This window comes from Myotis yumanensis, unplaced genomic scaffold (genome assembly GCF_028538775.1).
Source record: "Myotis yumanensis isolate MYYU_CA2020_CCGP unplaced genomic scaffold, mMyoYum1.0.hap1 SCAF_16, whole genome shotgun sequence".
NCBI lineage: Eukaryota > Metazoa > Chordata > Mammalia > Chiroptera > Vespertilionidae > Myotis > Myotis yumanensis.
In genome coordinates, this window is record NW_027223767.1 from 12,069,178 (window position 1) to 12,089,236 (window position 20,059).

At 49.0% G+C, this 20,059-nt stretch overlaps 2 protein-coding genes across 4 annotated transcripts; one reads left to right on the top strand and one right to left on the bottom strand.

The window, feature by feature from the left end:
• The first annotated feature begins 13,527 nt into the window (after positions 1-13,527).
• Positions 13,528-17,789, top strand: SLC25A35 (solute carrier family 25 member 35). Of its 2 annotated transcripts, XM_070393840.1 has the most exons (5): positions 13,528-14,472; positions 15,506-15,571; positions 16,010-16,162; positions 17,067-17,201; positions 17,380-17,789. In XM_070393840.1, exons 1-5 carry the CDS (start codon positions 14,098-14,100, stop codon positions 17,551-17,553), a joined length of 903 nt encoding a protein of 300 aa, XP_070249941.1. In that variant the 5' UTR covers positions 13,528-14,097; the 3' UTR covers positions 17,554-17,789. The 2 variants fall into 2 exon arrangements, with proteins under 2 accessions (XP_070249941.1, XP_070249942.1); XM_070393841.1 differs by lacking the exon at positions 16,010-16,162.
• Positions 17,790-17,898: 109 nt separating this feature from the next.
• Positions 17,899-19,453, bottom strand: RANGRF (RAN guanine nucleotide release factor). 2 transcript variants are annotated; one of them, XM_070393843.1, is made up of 6 exons: positions 19,304-19,453; positions 19,117-19,203; positions 18,905-19,021; positions 18,548-18,704; positions 18,390-18,475; positions 17,899-18,191 (listed from the first exon to the last, which is right to left on the bottom strand). In XM_070393843.1, the coding sequence occupies exons 2-6, from the start codon at positions 19,191-19,193 to the stop codon at positions 18,068-18,070; spliced, it is 561 nt and encodes a 186-aa protein (XP_070249944.1). In that variant the 5' UTR covers positions 19,194-19,203; positions 19,304-19,453; the 3' UTR covers positions 17,899-18,067. The 2 variants fall into 2 exon arrangements, with proteins under 2 accessions (XP_070249944.1, XP_070249943.1); XM_070393842.1 differs by having other exon boundaries at positions 19,284-19,453.
• Between the last annotated feature and the right edge of the window lie 606 nt (positions 19,454-20,059).

Consider the following 20,059-nt stretch of genomic DNA (forward strand, 5'->3'; position numbering starts at 1 on the left):
CCTCTGGTCCCAGCCTCTGACTTTCTCTGTCCCACTGGGAGGCTTTGATTGGCTGGCAGTCAGTACCCCTGGGGGCGGGGGCGGGGGGCGGGGTGGGAAGAGTAGGGTCTCTCTCACCTCTAATTTGCTCTATGATTGAGCAGCTGAGTTCCACGGCTGGGGGTGTGTCATAAAAACAGCTGAGGGCGTGGAATGAGCCGCACCCCGGGCTGAGAAGTAGGGTAATGGGAGGGAGATGGGAAGGGCAGTTATGAACTGCCCGTGCCTTTGCCCACACCCAGGTGCCTGCCTTTGCCAGACCTTCACACACATACACACACACTAAACAAGACACAGGGAAAGAAAGCCAGAAAGCTGGGAAAAACATGTTTTAACCCCTTTTTCTTCAGAGTAAAAGCCAAAGTCCTTACAATGACCAGCAAGTCCCTGGACTATTTTCCCTCCGACCTACACTCTCCTCTCCAGCACCCTGCTGCCTCAGGGACTTTGCATGGGCTGTGCCTTCTGCATGGAACCCTCCTTCCCAAGACATCCACATGGACGAGTCAGCCCCTCACCTCTTTTAGGTCATTGCTCAAAGCTCACTTTCTCAATGAGGCCTGCTGCCCCATTCTTTACGGTTGCAGCCCACAACCTCACACCCCATTTTGGACCTCTCTTCCCCCGCAGAGCTATCATTCATCGTAACATACCACATATACTAGTAGTTCATTATTAAATTGTCACATATATAGTTAATTGCCTTTTACATTAGAAATTGAGCTTCCTAATCTTTATCTGTTTTATTCACTAATACACCCCAAAGTTCTGGAACAGGGTCAGGTTATAATAGTGCTTAATATTTGATGAATTGAACTAAATTGAACCCCACAGTCTACTCCTTCCCTGACTCCCCTTCTGTACCGATCATTTCCATAATTCCATTGATCCCACCAGTTTCCCATCACATACACACACACACACACACACACACGCACACACACCCCAGGACCAGGCACCTAACCTCCGAGCCTTTATGTCTAGATCCTTTTGTGTTTCCTAGGAAAGTAAATCTCTCTCCAAAAGTGCCTCAGAGACCCTATCAAGAAAGCTAGATACACATGTGTAGCCAACAAATCCTGTTTTGTATTGTTTTTACTGAAATGGAAATATCTTTATTAGTTTTGCTACTTACAGAAATATCATTGAAAAAGATACCTGGCCCAACTGGCGTGGCTCAGTGATGGAACGTTGACCTATGAACCAAGAGGTCACGGTTCGATTCCTGTTCAGGGCACATACCCAGGTTGCAGGCTCTATCCCCAGTGAGGGGAGTGCAGGAGGCAGCCAGTCAATGATTCTCTCTCATCATTGATGTTTCTATCTCTCCCTCCCCCTCCTCTCTGAAATCAATAAAAATATTTTTTTTAAATAAAAAATAAAACACACACACACACAAAAAAGATAACTAACCAAAAGTGGTGATTGTCAGCTACGAACATGAGTGGCACTTGGTCCCGCGTGAACCACCCCAAGTTTGAGTGGAAATGTGCGCAGAAGAGGAATTAGATGGGTTGGGCTGCCCTGGACCTTTACCTGCCCTCCCTGGCGGGTCTGAGCTCATTTCATTTTCTTCTTTCTCCAGACAGACCCACCTGGAGGCTTTTTACCTGTCAGGGCAGCATGTTTTGAGGAACAGAAGCTCCTTGGAGCTACACTGAGAACATTCTAACACGCCTGGCAAAAAGTTCCCATTGGACCCTAACCGGTTTGGCTCAGTGGATAGAGCGTTGGTCTGTGGACTGAAGGGTCCCAGGTTTGATTCTGGTCAAGGGCATGTACCTTGGTTGCGGGCACATCCCCAGTGGGGAGTGTGCAGGAGGCAGCTGATCGATGTTTCTCTCTCATCGATGTTTCTAACTCTCGCATGTGTTTCTCTCTGTAAAAAAAACAATAAAATATATTTTAAAAAAAAGTTCCCATTGGGCTCACTGCTCAAAGCAACCACAAAGATAAAAACCATGACTTCTCAAGTCTATGCAAATCACCATCTATTTAGTTATGCCCCATCCAATTCCAAAACAAAACTGAGCTCCGTAGATGGCACTGGGTTGTCATTGCTGCTGCCACCACCGCATTGTGCCAGCCCCTCGAAGACCTAAGGGTCAGAGAAGGCTGATGCTCAGTGGGCGAGTGGTGATCAAGGTCATTTCTGCTCTGGGACTAGCCTGGCCTCAGCCAGCCTGCAGACTGTTGAGGTTTGAAGCAGGAGATGGTGTGGCCAGCGTCCCTCTCATTAGAGCTGTAGGAGAAGCCATCATGGTCTCAACAAGGCCCGGTGACGCTCTAGAATGGGAGGCAAGCCAATTGGGAGCAGATTAGATCCAGCTCCAATGTTGCTACCTTTTCCTGGAATGTAACCCTGCATCAGCTACACTTTGCCATCCTAGTAACAGCAGCAAACGTCTTCTAGGAGACTCCCCATCCCCGACCCAACTCCATATGGTTCTAGTGGGACAGCCAACCACAACAGCCGCCTCCTGGCCACCTGGCCAGGTTTGGTCAATCACAGAATCCCATTGCTCCGGCCACAGACACTGGCCCCGGAATGAGCAAGTCGCCCACGCCAGCACAGCCTCCTGCCCCGAGCCTCTGGGAAAGAGCAGCTTTCTCTTTCCTCCAAGGTCACAAAGCAGGAATAATGTAAGTCTGCAGCAATCTGTGCCTGGGCCCCTCTTCCCTCACAATAGAGGAAACCCGTCAATAGTGGGAGAAAATGCGCCCCATACCCAAAGGAAGCTGAGCCAAGAGAGGGTGGGAGCCCGACTTCATTTGAGTCCCTTGGCTGTCCAGGTTCCTAAGCCACTGAATTCACTTTTGTGCTTAAACTAGTTTGAGCTGGCTCTGTCACTTACCGCTGAAAGAATCTTCATCACTGCAATGCACTCCCTACTGCAGGACAGGTGGGTAGCTTCTCGTTTTTGCTATTACAGTTAATGCTGCCATGAACACCTTTGTGTCTCCAATTTGAAATATGACACAGAGTAACCCTAGAAGGGTCACTGTGATTGATTTTGATGGTGCTTGAAGATTTTTCTGGAAGAATGGAGGAGTCCTCAGGTCTTTCTCATCTCTTTACCTCCGCATCAGGTGGCCTTCACCCTTTCTCAGTCTTCCTTATGTCACTCTCTTGGAGTTTTCCTTGAAAATCAGGTAGAGTTTGGACATGCTGATGGGCAAGGCATGACCGTTTGGGGAGACCATCCAAGGGCAGGCACATTGAAGAAGAAAGCAGGCCTATCTGGAGAACTGTGAAAGGGAAGCTCAGATAAAAGTCAGAGGGGTATGAATGAGGCTGGAGGAACAAGTAGAGTCCACACTGTAGGCAACCTGACAGGGCAGAACAGGCACTGAAGGTTTCTGAGCAGGGGCTGGGGAGTGGATAGCAATTGTTTTAACCAGTTTTATACCCAATTTCCCCTCTTCCGGTACCAGCACCTGGTGTGTTTTGTTTTGTTTTGTTTGTTTTTTTGGGGGGGTCACCCCTCCATCATTCTAGGTCCACATGAACCATCCTGGGGGAATGCATAGCCCAGAAGCAGCCAGTCAGCACATTCTTTCTTCCCTAGGTACTGAGATTAATTCAGGAATAAGCATGTGACACAACCAGGGCCAAAGCATAATCCAGCACGCCTTACTCAGATTATTGGAAAAGAAACTCTTCTCTCTGGTGGGTTATTTCCATATATATAATTGATTTCAGAAAGGAAGGGAGAGGGAGAGAGAGAGAGAAACATCAATGATGCGAGAGAATCATTGATCGGCTGCCTCCTGCACGCCCCCTGCTGGGGATCGAGCCTGCAACCTGGGCATGTGCCCTTGACTGGAATGAAACCCGGGACCCTTCAGTCCGCAGGCCTACGCTCTATGCACCGAGCCAAACCAGGTAAGGCTCTGGTAGATTATTTTCAGAGATGGCCGCAATAGTCCCTCCCATACAAATGCCCTTTTGCAATGTGGCTTTACCACTCCTCCCATTAAGAGGCGGAATCTATTTCCCCTCCAATTCAATCCGGGCCGGCCCTGTGACTTGCTTTGATCAAGAAAATGCAAAAGAAGTGACACTGCCTATTTGGGGCCCCGGCCTTAAGAAAACTGGCAGCTTCCACTTTGTTCTCTTAGAAGCTATCTACCATGTACAGCAGTATGGGTTAGACTACTGAATGGTGAGAGGCCATGTGAAGAGAAAAGCCACTTGGAGAACCAGGATGCCCCAGCCATCAGCTAGGACTGAGGTCTTAAGACATGTGCGCAAGGACATCTTGGATCCTCCAGTCCTAGCCAAGCACCCATCCAACACCATGCGAAGCAGTCCTACTGAGCCCTGCCCAAATTCTTGATCCACAAACTCATGAGCAATGAAATGGTTTGTGTTTTGGGTTGGTTCACTATGTAGCAATACGTACCCATAACACACTCTTCCCACTGCGGGTGCTAAACTGGTAGAATATAGACCTGGAGCTGCTGGTGGCCAGCAATGAGGTGGCTTGGAAATAAAACCAACAAAGGGGAGAGACTGAGAGAGACAGATTGGAGTCCCTGATCCCATTGGCCTAAAGTCACATCTGTGTTTGTACCTTTCAGTAGTGGAAGTCAATAAATTCCCTTTTGGTAAGCTAGTATGAGTTGGGTTTCTGTCACTTACAGCAACAACAGCAACAAGCCCTTGCAAGGGGAGAGGAGCGTTGAGTGCAGCTGGCCTCTGGTAGGGCCAGGACCTTGAATTTCAATAGAATCCTTCATGGAACACCTGGGCCCTCTTTTCTGTCTAGAAAGCCATTAGTAGTAGGTGGTCTGCACATGATGTGTGATAAATAAGAAATAGGCCGTAAGGAGAAGCTGTCCCACTCTGGGAACCAGTACAGGTCATACGGCCCAGCTGGTGTGCTCAGTGATTGAGCGTCAACCTATGAACCAGGAGGTCACGGTTCAATTCCTGGTCAGGGCATATGCCTGGTTTGTAGGCTCAATCCCCAGTGTGGGGCATGCAGGAGGCAGCCAATAGATTCTCTCTTATTACTGATGTTTCTATCACTCTCTTCCTCTCCCTTCCTCTCTAAAATCAATAAAAATGTATTAAAATTATTTTTTTAAAAACAGGTAACGCAGGTTCTCATCTAGGTAGGGATAGAGGAATCTGTCCAAGTGGCAGCAGGTAGAGTCATAGCACTTCAGGTGTAGGGCCTGACAGCCAAAGAAGGGCAGGAGAGGCAGAGCCGTGTGCCCACCAAGCCTCTACCTCAACTTCCCTCCACTCGATGTGGTTACAAACTTTCACTCAGACTCCTGGGGCCCATCTTTATGTTCCCCCTCCACTCCTCTCACATTTGTTTCAGGAAATTCATACCCAGGAACAAAAGGGTAACAGCTTACAATAATCAGGACATGGTGGTACTAGCGAAAGAATAAACACGTAGGTCAATGGAAGAGAATAAAGGGCCCAGAAATAGTCCTACGCAAATATAGCCAACGGATTTTTGACAGAGGAGCAAAGGCAATGCCATAAAGAAAGGACAGTCTTTTCAACAAAAGTTGCTGGAACAATTGGATATCATATGTAAAAATAATGAGTCTAGACACAGACTTTATATCATTCACACTCAAAAAAGATCAGAGACCTAACTGTAAAATGTAAAAGTATAAAGTTTCTATAAGAAAATATAGGCGATAATCTAGGTCACCTTGAGTTTGGCAATAAGTTTTTAGATATAATACTAAAAGCACAATCCATGAAAGAAAAAAAATGATGTTAAACTTTATTATAATTTTTAAATTCCGCTCTGCCAAAGACATTGTTAAGAGAATGAAAAGTCATAGATTGAGAATAAACATTTGCAAAAACACATTATTTGGTAAAGGACTGTTATCCAAAATACACAAATAATTTTTAAACTCAACAATAAGAAAACAACCCAGTTTTAAAATGGGGTAAAGTTTTGAGCAGACACCTCAATAAAGAAGATACACAAGAGTATAAATTTCCAGCTATAAGTTGAATAAATTCTGGGGATCTAATGTAGAGAACGGCAATAATAATTAACAATACTATATTATATACTTGAAAGTTATTGAGTTATCACCATCCATCTTGCCGAAACCAGTTTGGCTCAGTGGATGGAGCGTCAGCCTGCGGACTGGGGGGTCCCGGGTTCGGTTCCGGTCAAGGGCATGTGCCTGGGTTGCTGGCACATCCCCGGTGGGAGATGTGCAGGAGGCAGCTGATCGATGTTTCTCTCACATCGATGTTTCTAGCTCTCTGTCTCTCTCCCTTCCTCTCTGTGAAAAATCAATAAAATATATTAAAAAAAAAAAGTTATCACCATCCCAACAGCTGTGGCTCAGTGGTTGAGATCAACTATGAACCGGAAGGTCACAGTTCGATTCCTGGTCAGGGCACATGCTCAGGTCGGGGGTGAGCAGGAGGCAGCTGATCAATGATTCTCATCATTGATGTTTCTATCTCGCTCTTCCTCTCTGAAATCAATAAAAATATATTTTAAAATAAATAAATAAATCAATAAATAGCTGTGGTACTGTTACACAATGGAATTCTACTCAGCCATAAAAAGGAAGGAAATCTTACCTTTTGTGGCAGCATGGATGGACCTGGAGAGTGAAATAAGCTAGTCAGAGGAAAACAAATACCATATAATTTCACTTATATGTGGAGTCTAATGAACAAAATAAACAAGTAAACAAAATAGAAACAGACTCAGATATAGAGAGCAGACTGACAGCTGTCAGAGGGGAATGGGGTTGGAGGACTAGGTGAAAAAGATGAAAGATTAAACAAAAAAAGAAAAAGAAGCAATTTATGGACACAGACAACAGTCTGTGATTATCAGAGGGAAAGGGGGGAGGGAGGAGATAGAAGAGGACATGGGAGGAATAAATGGTAATGGAAGGAGACAGACTTTGGCTGTTGAACACAATACACTATACAGATGATGTATTATAGAAATGTCACTTGAAAGCTATATAATCTTATTAACTAATGTCATCCCAATAAATTCAATTTAAGAACACTTAATGAGCTATCGAGCCACAAAAAGACCTGGATGAAACTTATATGCATTTTGATAAATCAAAGGAGCCAGTCTGATAAGGGTATACGCCTTATGACTTCAACTATCTAATATTCTAGAAAAGGCAAAAATATAGATACAGCAGTTGCCAGTGGTTGCCAGGGAGGGTTGAATAGTTGAAATACAGAGGATTATTTTTTAGGCTAGTGAGATTATTTTGTATAGAACTATAATGCAACGATCTTCAACCTTTTTTTATCTCGTGGCACACATAAACTGATTACTAAAATTCTATGGCACACCAAAAAAAATGTTTTTGCCAATCTGACAAAAATAGTTATAATTTTCATTAATTTACTACCACTACTACTACTAATAATAATAATTACCTACCCTTTTTGCTCCAAAGTTACTTTTTAAAAAACCAGGTGCCTATACTTGTATATAAGGATTTCTGGTACCAAGAATTAACCAATCAGACACAACCTTATTATGTGATGTGACCAATAAGATGCAACTCCACTATATGACCTATCTATTTATGGTTCTATCTAGACAGAGCATTCACAACAGAGGGCTACTGTAGTCATCTTTTTTTTTTAAATATATTTTATTGATTTTTTACAGAGAGGAAGGGAGAGGGATAGAGAGTTAGAAACATCAATGAGAGAGAAACATCGATCAGCTGCCTCCTGCACACCCCCCACCAGGGATGTGCCCGCAACCAAGGTACATGCCCTTGACTGGAATCGAACCTGGGACCTTTCAGTCCGCAGGCCGATGCTCTATCCACTGAGCCAAACCAGCCAGGGCTGTAGTCATCTTTTTACTTGTTAACCTAAGGAAAAAGAGGTCAGTATCCCTGACTAAATAATCAAATATTGCATGTTTTAAAAATTCTTGCAGCACAAAAGTTGAAAGTCACTGCTATAACGCATTTGCCAAAACTCTTAGAACTTTACAGCACAAAGAGTGAACCTTAATATATGTAAATTTTTAAAAAATCATTTAGGAGGTCAAGGGATCCCAAGAAAGAATGCAGAATGTGACTAAACGTAAGTGCATTACAAATGTATGAAATGGCTTTACTAAAGGGAGTGAGGAGGGGGAGTGCTGGCCTAAATAACTTCAGAAATGAGTGGAGTCTCTAAGACTAAAGGCAAAAGGAACTGCACGTAAACACTGTGGTCTATTTCATAAAGTACTTTCCCATGGAGATACGGGTTAATTATCCTGAGGCTCCTATATATGTATACTGGAATTGAACAATTAAGCAAATAGATGGCAGATGGTAGGAGCCAAGTTTCTCTTTTTTTTTTTTTTAAAATATATTTTATTGATTTTTTACAGAGAGGAAGGGAGAGGGATAGAGAGTTAGAAACATCGATGAGAGAGAAACATCTATCAGCTGCCTCCTGCACACTCCCTACTGGGGATGTGCCCGCAACCAAGGTATATGCCCTTGACCGGAATCGAACCCGGGACCCTTCAGTCCACAGGCTAACGCTCTATCCACTGAGCCAAACCGGTCAGGGCAGGAGCCAAGTTTCTCATTGTTAGAGAGTTTACAGATGAGTATAGAGAGGTGGCTACAATGATCCATGTAGTAATAGACATCTAGTAGTATGAACTCATATTTAACTTAATACACAGATGCTTACATATAGAAATATCTATAGACTAAAGGCCTGGTGCACGAAATTTGTGCACTTGGGGGGAGGGGGTCCCTCAGCCCGGCCTGCACCCTCTTGCAGTCCAGGAGCCCTCAGAGGCCTAAGCCATCAGTTGGACATCCTTAGCGCTGCCGCGGAGGCGGGACAGGCTCCTGCCACTGCCACTGCGCTCACCAGCAGTGAGCCCAGCTTCTGGCTAAGTGGAGCTCCCCCTGTGGGAGAGCGCTGACCACCAGGGGGCAGCTCCTGCATTGAGCATCTGCCCCCTGGTGGTCAGTGCATGTCATAGTGACCAGTCGTTTTCCTTCGGGCTGAAACCAGCTCTCTGACATCCCCCAAGGTGTCCCAGATTGGGAGAGGGTGCAGGCCAGGCTGAGGGACCCCACTGGTGCACCATCAGGGCCGGGGAGGGACCTGGGAGGTTGGCCAGCCAGGGAGGGACCGTGAGAGGACCCCAGGGCATGTCCAGCCCATCTCGCTCAGTCCCAATCGGCTAGACCCAGCAGCAAGCTAACCTATGGGTCAGAGCATCTGCCCCCTGGTGCACATCATAGTGACTTGTCGACCAGTCAACTGTCTGCCCCCTGGTGATCAATGCACGTCATAGTGAGCAGTTGAGCGGCCTTAGCATATCATTAGCATATTATGCTTTGATTGGACAGACAACTAGATAACCGGACACTTAGCATATTAGGCTTTTATTTTATTTTATTTTTTATATATTGTCTAAAGTTTTACATATGTCTCCTTTTTCCCCAATTGACCCCGCCCCCCTCCAGCCATTCCAACCCCTCCACCTTAGGCTTTTATTGTATAGGATATGTATACATACATGTGTAAGTATACACAAATATATTTACTTGCTCTCCCAGCCAAGAGGGTCTAAAAGCAATGACAATCCAATAGCAACAAGCACACCCAGTGCCCAGATTTTGGTTTCAATAAAAGAAACTAGGGCTCCTTGGAGAAATGACTGGGGAAGCAAATATACAACATGAGCTTAGAGCAGCGGTTCTCAACCTGTGGGTCGCGACCCCTTTGGCAGTCGAACGACCCTTTCACAGGGGTCGCCTAAGACCATCCTGCAAATCAGATATTTACATTACGATTCATAACAGTAGCAACATTACAGTTATGAAGTAGCAACAAAAATAATTTTATGGCCCTGACCGGTTTGGCTCAGTGGATAGAGCATCGGCCTGCAGACTGAAGGGTCCCAGGTTCGATTCCAGTCAAGGGCATGTACCTTGGTTGTGGGCACATCCCCAGTAGGGGCTGTGCAGGAGGCAGCTGATCGATGTTTCTCTCTCATCGATGTTTCTAAACTCTCTATCCCTCTCCCTTCCTCTCTGTAAAAAATCAATAAAATATATATATTAAAAATAATAATAATAATAATAATTTTATGGTTGGGTCACAACATGAGGAACTGTATTTAAAGGGCCAGAAGGTTGAGAACCACTGGCTTAGAGTGTCATATATTGCCAGAAAGTAAGAAAATGCTTTAAATTTTTTTGCTTAAAAAATTATGGACAGGAATGTGCCAAAGAAACACAGGAATCAAGTAAAAGAGCTCCCAACCTGGCTAGCATGGCTCAATGGTTGAGCATCAACTTATGAATCAGGGGGTTACAATACAAGTCCCTGTCAGTGCACACGCACAAGTTGGGGGCTCAATACCTATTGTGGGGAGTGCAGATGTTTCTGTCTCTCTCTCCCTCTCCCTTCCTCTCTGAAATAAAAAATATATTTTTAAAAAATATATATTTTTAGAAAGAGCTTCCAAAGCCCATAGCTAGAACAATTTGAGAACAAAATAAAGTATGACTGATTATAATCTAAAGTATAAAATAAATATCGATTAGTTAATACAGATAGAAATGGTTGGATAAATAAACAAATGAGGCCCTGATCGGTTTGGCTCAGTGGCTAGAGCACTGGCCTGTGAACTGAAGGGTCCTGGGTTTGATTCCAGTCAAGGGCATGTACCTTGGTTGCCGGCACATCCCCAGTAGGGGGTGTGCAGGAGGCAGCTGATCGATGTTTCTGACTCTCTATCCTTCTCCCTTCCTCTCTGTAAAAAAATCAATAAAATGTTTTTTTAAATATATAAATAATTGAGGGAGACGAATCTCCCATGCAGAATCCAAACAATTTAGATACTTCTTCACTCCTAAAATGTGGGCTGTGCCTAGTGACTTCCTTCCAAAGAATACAATATGGAATGGAGGAAAGAAAAATAACTTTACAGTGGAGAAACCTGACAAACTACCTTCGGTGATCACAGTCAACATCAACAGTAACAAGTCATTTTGCTATCGTGTCTCTAGTAGTAGTTCCCTTCACATGACGTGATAAGTGGCAGTTACTTTACTTCCATGGTCTTCCTCCCCCAAACCCATGACCTCAGTCCAATCATGAGAGAAACACACACAAAAGAGAGGCATCCATGAAATACTTTACCAGTACTCCTCAAAACTGTCAAGATTATCAAAAACAAGGAAAACCTGGGAAACAGTCACAGATAAGAGGAGCCTGAGGAGCTATAACAATTAAATATCATGTAGCATCCTGGATGGGATCCTGGAACAGAAAATAACTTTAAGCAAAAAATGAAGAAAACCTGTATAAAGCATGGACTTTAGTTAAAAATAATGTATCAATATTGGTTCATAATTCTAACAAAATATATTAATACAAGATGTTAATAACAAGGGAACTGGATTGGAGTACATGGGAACTCTTATAGTATCTGTACCAATTTTCTGTAAATGTCAAACTTCTAAAAATTAAGCTTTTTTTAATTTACAAGGTCAATTTTTTAAAAATATGCTTGTAATGACTTCAGAGAGGAAGGGAGAGGACGAGAGAGATAGAAACATCAATGATGAGAATTCTTGATCAGCTGCCTTCTGCATGCGCCCCCCTCGCCCCCACTGGGGATCGAGCCTGCACCCAGGCATGTGCCCTTGACCAGAATCGAACCTGAGGCCCTTCAGTCCGCAGGCCAACACTCTATCCACTGAGCCAAACCAGCTAGGGCAATTAAGCTTATTTTTTAAAAATAACACTTTAAAAACTATCTCTATGCCATCTGGATATTACAAATAAAACTTTAGCATTCATCAGAATAACCTAGAGAATTTGTTGAAGCATATTGTCAGGCTTCACCTCCAGAGTTCCTGGTGTCGGAGGTCTACAGTGGGACTAGAAAATGTTCACTTCTAATAAAGACCCAGGTGCAGCTGCTGCTTCTGTTCCAGGGACCACACCTGAAGAACCACTGGTGTAAACTCAAGGATTAAAACAATGAGGAACTCCCATCCTGTCCAGCAGGTGGAGGCATCTGGGGAGCACTCCTTGGAAAATTTTCAGGGATCCTTCCAGAGCCCAGAAGAAGCCCCATTATCTACTCTACCTTCCACCCCATTATCTACTCAACCTTCCACCCCTCCTGCTTCATCCTAAGGCTCAATGACTTAGCAGTACATTGATGAGGTAGAAATGCTTCCGACCAAGTCAGCAAGGTACCCAAGAACTCCCCCTGTGGTGAGGGACTCTGAGAGTAAACAATTGCTAAACAAAATGAGAAAGAGCGATAAATGCTTGAGGAACAAAGCAGGACTGGGAATGGCTTGAATGTGGAGAATTTGAAAAGTGTCCAGGGTCAGGAGATAAGGAATGATTTGAATGGTTTGGAGATCACCAAAAGAAGGTGGCAAGGATATGCTAATCCGGCCGTGGGAGCAGGACACACTAGGGCACACGGGTCTAACAGCTCTTGACGTTTCCGGAAATCTGTAAACTGAACTCCAGGTGCAAGTCCAACAGTCCCACTCAGGTGTGTGCAAGAGGTAATTATCATTCCCATTTTACCAAAAAAAAAAAAGCTCTGAAATGTTTGAACTGTTAAGCAACTTGCCCAAGGCCATCCAACTAGTAAGCAAGAAGAAGCAAACTGGCATTTAGAAGGCCGGCTCAGTCTAAGTCTGGCGATGGCCTCGCACACAGCTGTGCCCCGGAGCACAGGTCCTATCCTCCTGCCTTTTCCCAGCTAGTAGTTTCCCTGGTCCGCTTTTCTCAGAACTTTTTCCGTGACTCATGAGCAAGGGCAGGAGGCCAAAATCTCAGGATCTTCCCACCACTCGCAGGCACTGTGTAACCTGAGCCCGGAGACCTCTACTTTGGCAGGTCCGGCTTCCTCCAGGTTTCTGAGGGCAAAAGAGCCCAGCAAAGAGACTACGCTCCCCGGGCCTCCACCCCTGCTCCCCCCCCCCCCCCCCCTCCGCGCCGGCAGCCGCACCCCGGAGCTAGAACCCACAAGTCCGGGCCAGTAGGTGAGTCTCACATGCCCCGCGGACACAGCCTCAGCTTCCAGGCTGTGCTGGCACCGGCACCCACCAGGGCGTGGACCTACAGGTGCCGATTCCACTGGGCCCAGCCCCGGGACACAAGGGAAGAAGGACAGCCCCGAACACCCCAAAGCGGGACTGCTGCCTCGCGCTCCGCCTCTGCGCCCGTCCAGTAACCCGCGGTCCAACCTCTCCTCCCCACCGGTGATAAGCCCTCGGCCCCGCAGACTCCCCGACCCGACCCGAGGCCCTGGCACCGGCCCGGGCACCGGCCCTGGGGCAGAGCCGGGAGAGTTAACCCAACTGCCTCCCGGTGGTTCCGGGGGTCAGGTCGCCGGGAGCGCCTCCCATTGGCCGCGGAGCCGGCGCGGCGCTGATTGGCTGGGGCTCTCCCAGGCTCCCCATTGGACGCTGCGCGCCGCGACTGGAGGTGGCGGTCCCGCCTCTGCAGGTTACCGGGGGAAGCGGCTGCGACTCTCGCAGCTCCCGGGGGTCGCTCAGCCCCGGCCTGAGTCCCGACATACTTCCTCGATCCGGATCTCGTGGCTCTCCCGGGACGTCAGCGGATCTCCTCCCGGATCCTTTTCCTCCATAACCTGCTGGGGTTATTTTTCTTCCTCCCCGGCTTCCAGCTCCCAGCCCCGCGTTTCCCTTCCCTGCTCCCGGGCCCCCAGTAGCCTGCGGTTCTCAGCATCCCACCTGCCATCGTCCTATCCTCCCGGCTTCTGCCCCTTCTTGATTTCAACTCCTTTAACCAACTGAGCCCTATCATAACCTTCTCGCCAAACTCTCCTAAACTCCTCTTTCTTCTCTCTTTGCCAGCTCCTGACTTCCAAATTCCAGCTATCCTTGCCCTGACATTTGGCCCTGACACTTGGCTCCAGAACGCTACACTCCTACCTCCTGCAGCCTGTTGAAACTGAGGTCTTTCCTGATTTCTGACCTCGTTTCAGAAGCTGGTTTTGACTTTCTTACTTCTGGGCCAGTTCTCGCTACCACTGCCCCACCATGGACTTCTTGATGAGTGGCCTGGCAGCCTGCGGGGCCTGTTTGTTCACCAACCCCCTGGAGGTGGTGAAGACGAGGATGCAGTTACAGGGAGAACTGCAGGCCCCCGGCTCCTACCAGCGGCACTACCGAAACGTCTTCCATGCCTTCATCACCATCGGCAAGGTGGACGGCCTGGCTGCCCTGCAGAAGGGCCTGGCCCCTGCCCTCCTGTACCAGTTCCTGATGAATGGCATCCGGCTGGGCACCTATGGGCTGGCTGAGGCTAAGGGCTACCTGCACACAGCTGAAGGCACCCACAGTCCTATCCGAAGCGCAGCAGCTGGGGCGTTGGCTGGGGTCCTGGGAGCCTACTTGGGGAGCCCTATCTACATGGTGAGAAGAAGGGTCTTGCCTGGGGCCTTCAAGGCAGACATTTGGTGTAGGGTGGGGACCTGGGCCTTCCTTCATAATCTGATACTGAGGTTGGAAGTGGACTTGTGTAGGGGAGGGTGAGGAATTTGAGTAACGTACCTCAGTAAGTGTGAGGACCAGGGGAAGTCCTGGATATCACAGAATTACAGTCTCACAGTCAGCCATCTGGTATAGGTGAAGGGTCTGTAGCCTGAGGCCCAGAGAAGGGAGGTGACCAGCTCAAGGTCACACAGCTGCTTATTGCCAGGACTAGGTCCTGCTTTGTGCTCCTCCTGGAAAGACCGAAAGGCAGGGTATGAGATTCAGGACAGTGGCCTCTCCAAAGTAAGCTGAGCACATGCCCCCATGAGGCTTTGGGGTCAGAGAGCAAGTTTTGTTCATGATCTCCCAACCTACCCCAGAGTCTGATGGGGAAGCTTGGTCGTGCTGGTAGCTGGAGATCCCGTTTGGGAATAGGAGCTGGCATGAGAGACTAGACTCCCGGTCTTGCCCAAGATAGCCTTAGGAAATATTGCCATTCTTCAACTTCTCCATTTCCCCTCCACCCCTGGCCCACAAAGGGAAGGAAGAAGTAGAGGGGTGGAGTGTCGGTGGTGCTAGGAGATCCATCACCCCAGGGGACTGGAGCCAAGAGACAGAATCTCATGACCAATTTGTTAAAGGAAAACAACAAAAATTATCAGGTCAAAAGGATATTCATTGTTGAACACCCCCAGTGGTTCTCAACCTTCCTAATGCCGCGACCCTTTAATACAGTTCCTCATGTTGTGGTGACCCCCAACCATAAAATTATTTTCGTTGCTACTTCATAACTGTAATGTTGCTACTGTTATGAATCATAATGTAAATATCTGATATGCAGGATGTATTTTCATTGTTCGCGACCCACAGGTTGAGAACCGCTGCGAGGAAGTATGAGGGGTTCAGGCGCTTGGGTCTCTGGGGTGAAAGAATGGTCCCTGGGCCCTAGGTTGTGATACTCTCTTGTCCCCAGGTGAAGACACACCTACAAGCACAGGCAGCCTCAGAAATTGCTGTCGGGCACCAGTATAAGCATCAGGTAAGATGTTCCCAGCCCCGCTGGAGTGTCTGCTGTTCTCTCCCATCGGCCCCCAGCTTTCTGTCTGCACCCAACTACTCCAACCCAGCCAAGGCTCTGCTCGGCCAATCAATTCAGCCTCACTCTGCCCCTAAGGTCCACCCAGGCCCTCTTTCCCACCCATTCCCCAGATCCTCTAGTCCTCTGCACCTGTTTCTCCTGCCCTGTTCTCCTGGTCTGCTAATGTCCTCACTTCCATACGCCCTAGTCTGGGATGGCAAGGGAGGGAACAACGAGGTGGTGGACAACGGAAGGGCCACATTCTGGTGTTAAGCTCACACACAACTGGTTGTGCAGACATCAGATGCCTGTTAAGGACCCATCCTTAGCAGTGTTAGGAGATGGCAGCCCCTGATGCCAGGGTGACTAAACCCCACCTCATGGTCTTCCCCCTCCCAGGGCATGTTTCAGGCGCTAACCGAGATTGGCCAGAAACATGGTCTGGTGGGGTTGTGGCGTGGGGCCGTGGGCGGCCTTCCCCGAGTTATCGCCGGTTCCTCCACCCAGCTGTGCACCTTCTCATCCACCAAGGACCTTATTACCCAGTGGGAGGTACTGCCTGGGCAATGGGTGGGGCCGCCCTGGGAAATGTGGGCAGGGGGGAGTCCAAGCTGAACTGAGCCCTAGAGGGGTGAGGGCGTGGCAGGATGGCTTGGGGGTCAGCTGCTACACCAAGCATGTCAAACTCAAAGGCTAACAGGCCAAATAAACAAGATGTAAGTTTATGTGGGCCACAAAAAAAACCCAAAAGCTTCAATTTTCATAGAAACGTAGGTTTATTTCGATAGAGACATGCTGAATACAAAGGATTGAAATAAATGAGTCATCTTTAACATAAAATAATGGGACATTTTAATAAAAATTAATATATTTCCTTGAACATTAACTTACCACTGAATAACTGCACAAATAAGCAAATAAACCTATTTTTCTCGTTCTCTGAAAGTGAAATATTTCCTGTTATGCACACCAAACAAGTCAGCCCAAGACTAATGACATGGCCAGCGGCTGCTAAAATAATCGCTGCTAGTATTAGTGGAGAGAAATGGTGCGCTGTGCGTAAGGCGTGTAAGAAACATGAATGCGACACGATGATAGTAATGTCATTAGCGGATGTTGTTCGTTATTAATAATTATGTATCACAGGATATTGTAAAAATTAAGTTATGAATTTTTTATAAAAATGTTTCTTACATACCGTTATATTGGCTGGGCTGCAAAAATATTCATTGTGGGCCGCGAGTTTGACATGCTTGTGCTATACCCTTCCCACAGCTTTTGTCACTCCCTCTCAGGCGTACCTGAGCCTTCACAGTGTTATCACACTGTATTAACTGATAGAGTGGAAGCTCCCAGGGTTACCAGCTCTACTGTATTCCTAGAGCAGGGCCTGTCCTTTCCTAGGAGTTGAATGATTGACTGACTGACTGGCAAAGCTCTTCCTCCCTCCCCTTAGATATTTCCTCCCCAGAGCTGGAAGGTGGCTCTGGCAGCTGCCATGGTGAGTGGCATTGCGGTGGTCCTGGCCATGACACCCTTCGATGTGGTCAGCACAAGGCTCTACAACCAGCCCACAGACACTCAGGGCAAGGTAAGGGAGTGCTCTGTGGTTCAGGCAGGGAAAACTGGAGGGGGGCGGGGGGGCGGGGGGGAGCAGATTGCAGAGCCAAGTGGGACAGCCTAAAAGGTAGCCTGCAGAGGTGAGACCCCTGCTGGGCTCTGACAGACTCCTTCCCTGTTCTCTCCCTCCTTCTCCAACCTGCTCTCAGGGCCTCATGTACCGAGGCGTGCTGGACGCTCTGCTGCAGACGGCTCGGACAGAGGGCATTTTTGGCATGTACAAGGGTATTGGAGCCTCCTACTTCCGCCTCGGCCCTCACACCATCCTCTCCCTCTTCTTCTGGGACCAGCTTCGCTTCCTCTACTACACGTACACCAAATAACAGCCACTCCCCCTCACTCCACCAAGTTGGCACTCCCTGGACACTTCTGCCTCCATTACTATGTCCTGGTGACTTACCAGGCGACCTCTTATCCATCAGAGGGGGACAGCCAATCCCACTCCCTATCTGTTTTCTCAGGGTTGAATCACTACAAGAGATAGTTTCCCTCCCTTCGTGGCTGTCACTTTAAACTTTCTCTACCTGTCCCCCTGTACACTTCACTCCAAAGTTTATGTCCCCCCCCTTTCTTCACTGCCAGCCTTGGGTCCCTTCTGATCACACGTACACCTTTAAAATCCCCCTCCAAGACCAAAGGGAATTGGGGGGACCCAGGTGTCCTGTTAGATTCAAAGGCACAGAGATTATATTGGTTATAAAGCAATTTTATTTCTGCAGAGAGGTGTCTTATGTTTATCCACAGGGAAGGAATCTGGGGAATATATCCACCCCTTTGTTCCCCTTGCAGAATGGGGTCCCCAAGTCTTCAGCGGCATCATGTAGCATTTCAGCATCTTTACTGGGGACCAAAGATGTTGGGATCATGAAGAGTCAGACTGGTCACCAGCTGTTCGAAGTCACCCAGGCTCCAGGGTGGAAGTGACAGATTTTCAGGGTCAAGAGATGACCTATTGTCAGGGCTTGGGAGCGGGGGAACACATGGGGAGAGAACATTATCCAGGCCTCATGTGTGGAAGTTACCCTTTCCTGTTCCTGGGACGACCTGGGTATCTGTGATCCCAAACCTCTGGCCCACTCCCACTTCCTTGGAGAACCCCACCAGCCCATGCTCCTGAGGACCCCACCCTTGAGCCATGTGCCCACTCTGTCCTCCTTACGGGGGCTGATTGAAGGTGAGCAGGAGATCAGTCTGGTACGGAGTCAGCCTCAGCAAGGCCTGGTGCAGGGTCACGTCCTTCGCTACCTAAAGGGGTCGGTGTCAGGATGTTCTCGGCCCCCCCTCTTCGCCCCTCCGGGCCATCTCACTCGCCCTTACCTGCTGGTTCTCTTTAGCCACCTGCTGCTTGCCCGAGAGGACCCAGGCTTCTTCACAGCAGCCCCTCAGGGCCAGGTTCTCCAGGAGGAGGGGCTGCACAGCCTCCACTTGAACAGTCCTGGCGCCCTGCACCCCACCAACGTCCTCAAAGTGGTACCTGGAGCGGGGAGGGGCAGGGTCAGGAAGGGGCACCTCCCACCGTCGTCCCACAAGCATCTTGAAGTCTAGGCTTCGCTCACTCTGCGTGACACGTGGCTGCCCTTGGAGTTCTCGTCGCCCAGGGGAACCGGCCCGCGCAGGCCCCGCCCACTCCGGGCCCGGCCCTCCCATTGGTCAGCCGCGGCCCGGCCCGCTCACCGCGCGGCCTCCTCTCCCCGCACGTGGGCCTGCAGCTCCAGAAGCTCCACGATCAGGCTCTGGTCCGTCACGCGGTGGCAGAAAACTTCCTGGTTGTCCGGGACCGGTCGGAGGTCGCTGGAGGGAGGGAGGCGAGGCAGGCACGGGTTGAGCCCGGCTCCTCTCCGCAGCCCCACCCGGTCGGCTTCCATCCGCGCGGGGGCGTTTCTCACCTCACGTCAATGGCCCCGGGAGGGAGCGTGGCGGAGAAGGCGCCCCCGAACAGTGGGTAGTCTTGCGTGGGCTCCATGGGCCAGGGACTAGAGAGATTTAAAGAGAAATCGACACGGGGCCACGTGGCGTCCCGACCCCGCGATCCGCCGCAGCCCCCCGCCCTTACCGGGCTGCCTCCGCTCCGACCCTTTAAGATGCGGCCCCGCCCCTGCGATCGCGCCGGCCAGTGGGCGCCCGCGCCTCCCCCGCGGCCCGCGGGGCGCTCCCAGAAGTCCGGTCCCTCCGAGGGCGCGGGCGGGGCCGCGGGGCCGCCTGGGAGTGAGACCCGGTCCTGGGTTTGTGACGTCCGGTGGCGGCTAACTCGTGCCTGCCCGTCTCCTCCTCTTAAAGGGGCCGCACGGTCTAAGACCGTCGCTGAGACCCTGAGTCTGGAGGGGTCGTTGCTCGTCCGAGTGACCGGTGTCTGGGTCCGGGGAGACGGTTCTCCGCCACCCAGGCCCCTCCAAAGGCCTCTGGACAGCGAATGAGCCGCCAGATCGCTAACTCCCGCATCGGTGGATCGGTTGCAGGGAAGTAAGGGAACAATGGGGCCAGGTTTGGGGCCGGATTAGGATTCGGGCCTCACCCCTTCCTGGAAGCGAGACCCAGCCCGGGGATTATATAGCTAATCCTTCTCAAATCTTCGCCTCGGAGGGCGTGGGGAGGAGGGCCCATACCGCCCCCGCACACCTGGACCAAAGCACAGGTTAAGCCTCCTGTTGTTTTCCTTGCGCAGGTTTGTCCTTAAGTTTCTGCTCAGTTGCATCCTCCCAGCTAATCTCTCCATTCATCTTTGATCCCCAACACCTGGCCCAGTGTTTAGAGCATAACAGCCCCATTGTGCACTGAGTGATTACCTGGTTCTGGAACCCAGGGAACGGCTCCGGCCCTCAGCCAGGAGCT

Bases quoted from the DNA above. Each gene is read 5' to 3' on its own strand.
- SLC25A35 (XM_070393840.1), top strand. From the start codon at position 14,098: ATGGACTTCTTGATGAGTGGCCTGGCAGCCTGCGGGGCCTGTTTGTTC. The intron at 15,572-16,009 runs GTAAGATGTTCC...TCCCCCTCCCAG, and splicing joins GGCACCAGTATAAGCATCAG to GGCATGTTTCAGGCGCTAAC. The intron at 17,202-17,379 runs GTAAGGGAGTGC...ACCTGCTCTCAG, and splicing joins CCACAGACACTCAGGGCAAG to GGCCTCATGTACCGAGGCGT.
- RANGRF (XM_070393843.1), bottom strand. From the start codon at position 19,193: ATGGAGCCCACGCAAGACTACCCACTGTTCGGGGGCGCCTTCTCCGCC. The intron at 18,476-18,547 runs GTAAGGGCGAGT...CGACCCCTTTAG, and splicing joins TGGCTAAAGAGAACCAGCAG to GTAGCGAAGGACGTGACCCT. The intron at 18,192-18,389 runs GTAAGGAGGACA...CCCGCTCCCAAG, and splicing joins CTCACCTTCAATCAGCCCCC to CCCTGACAATAGGTCATCTC.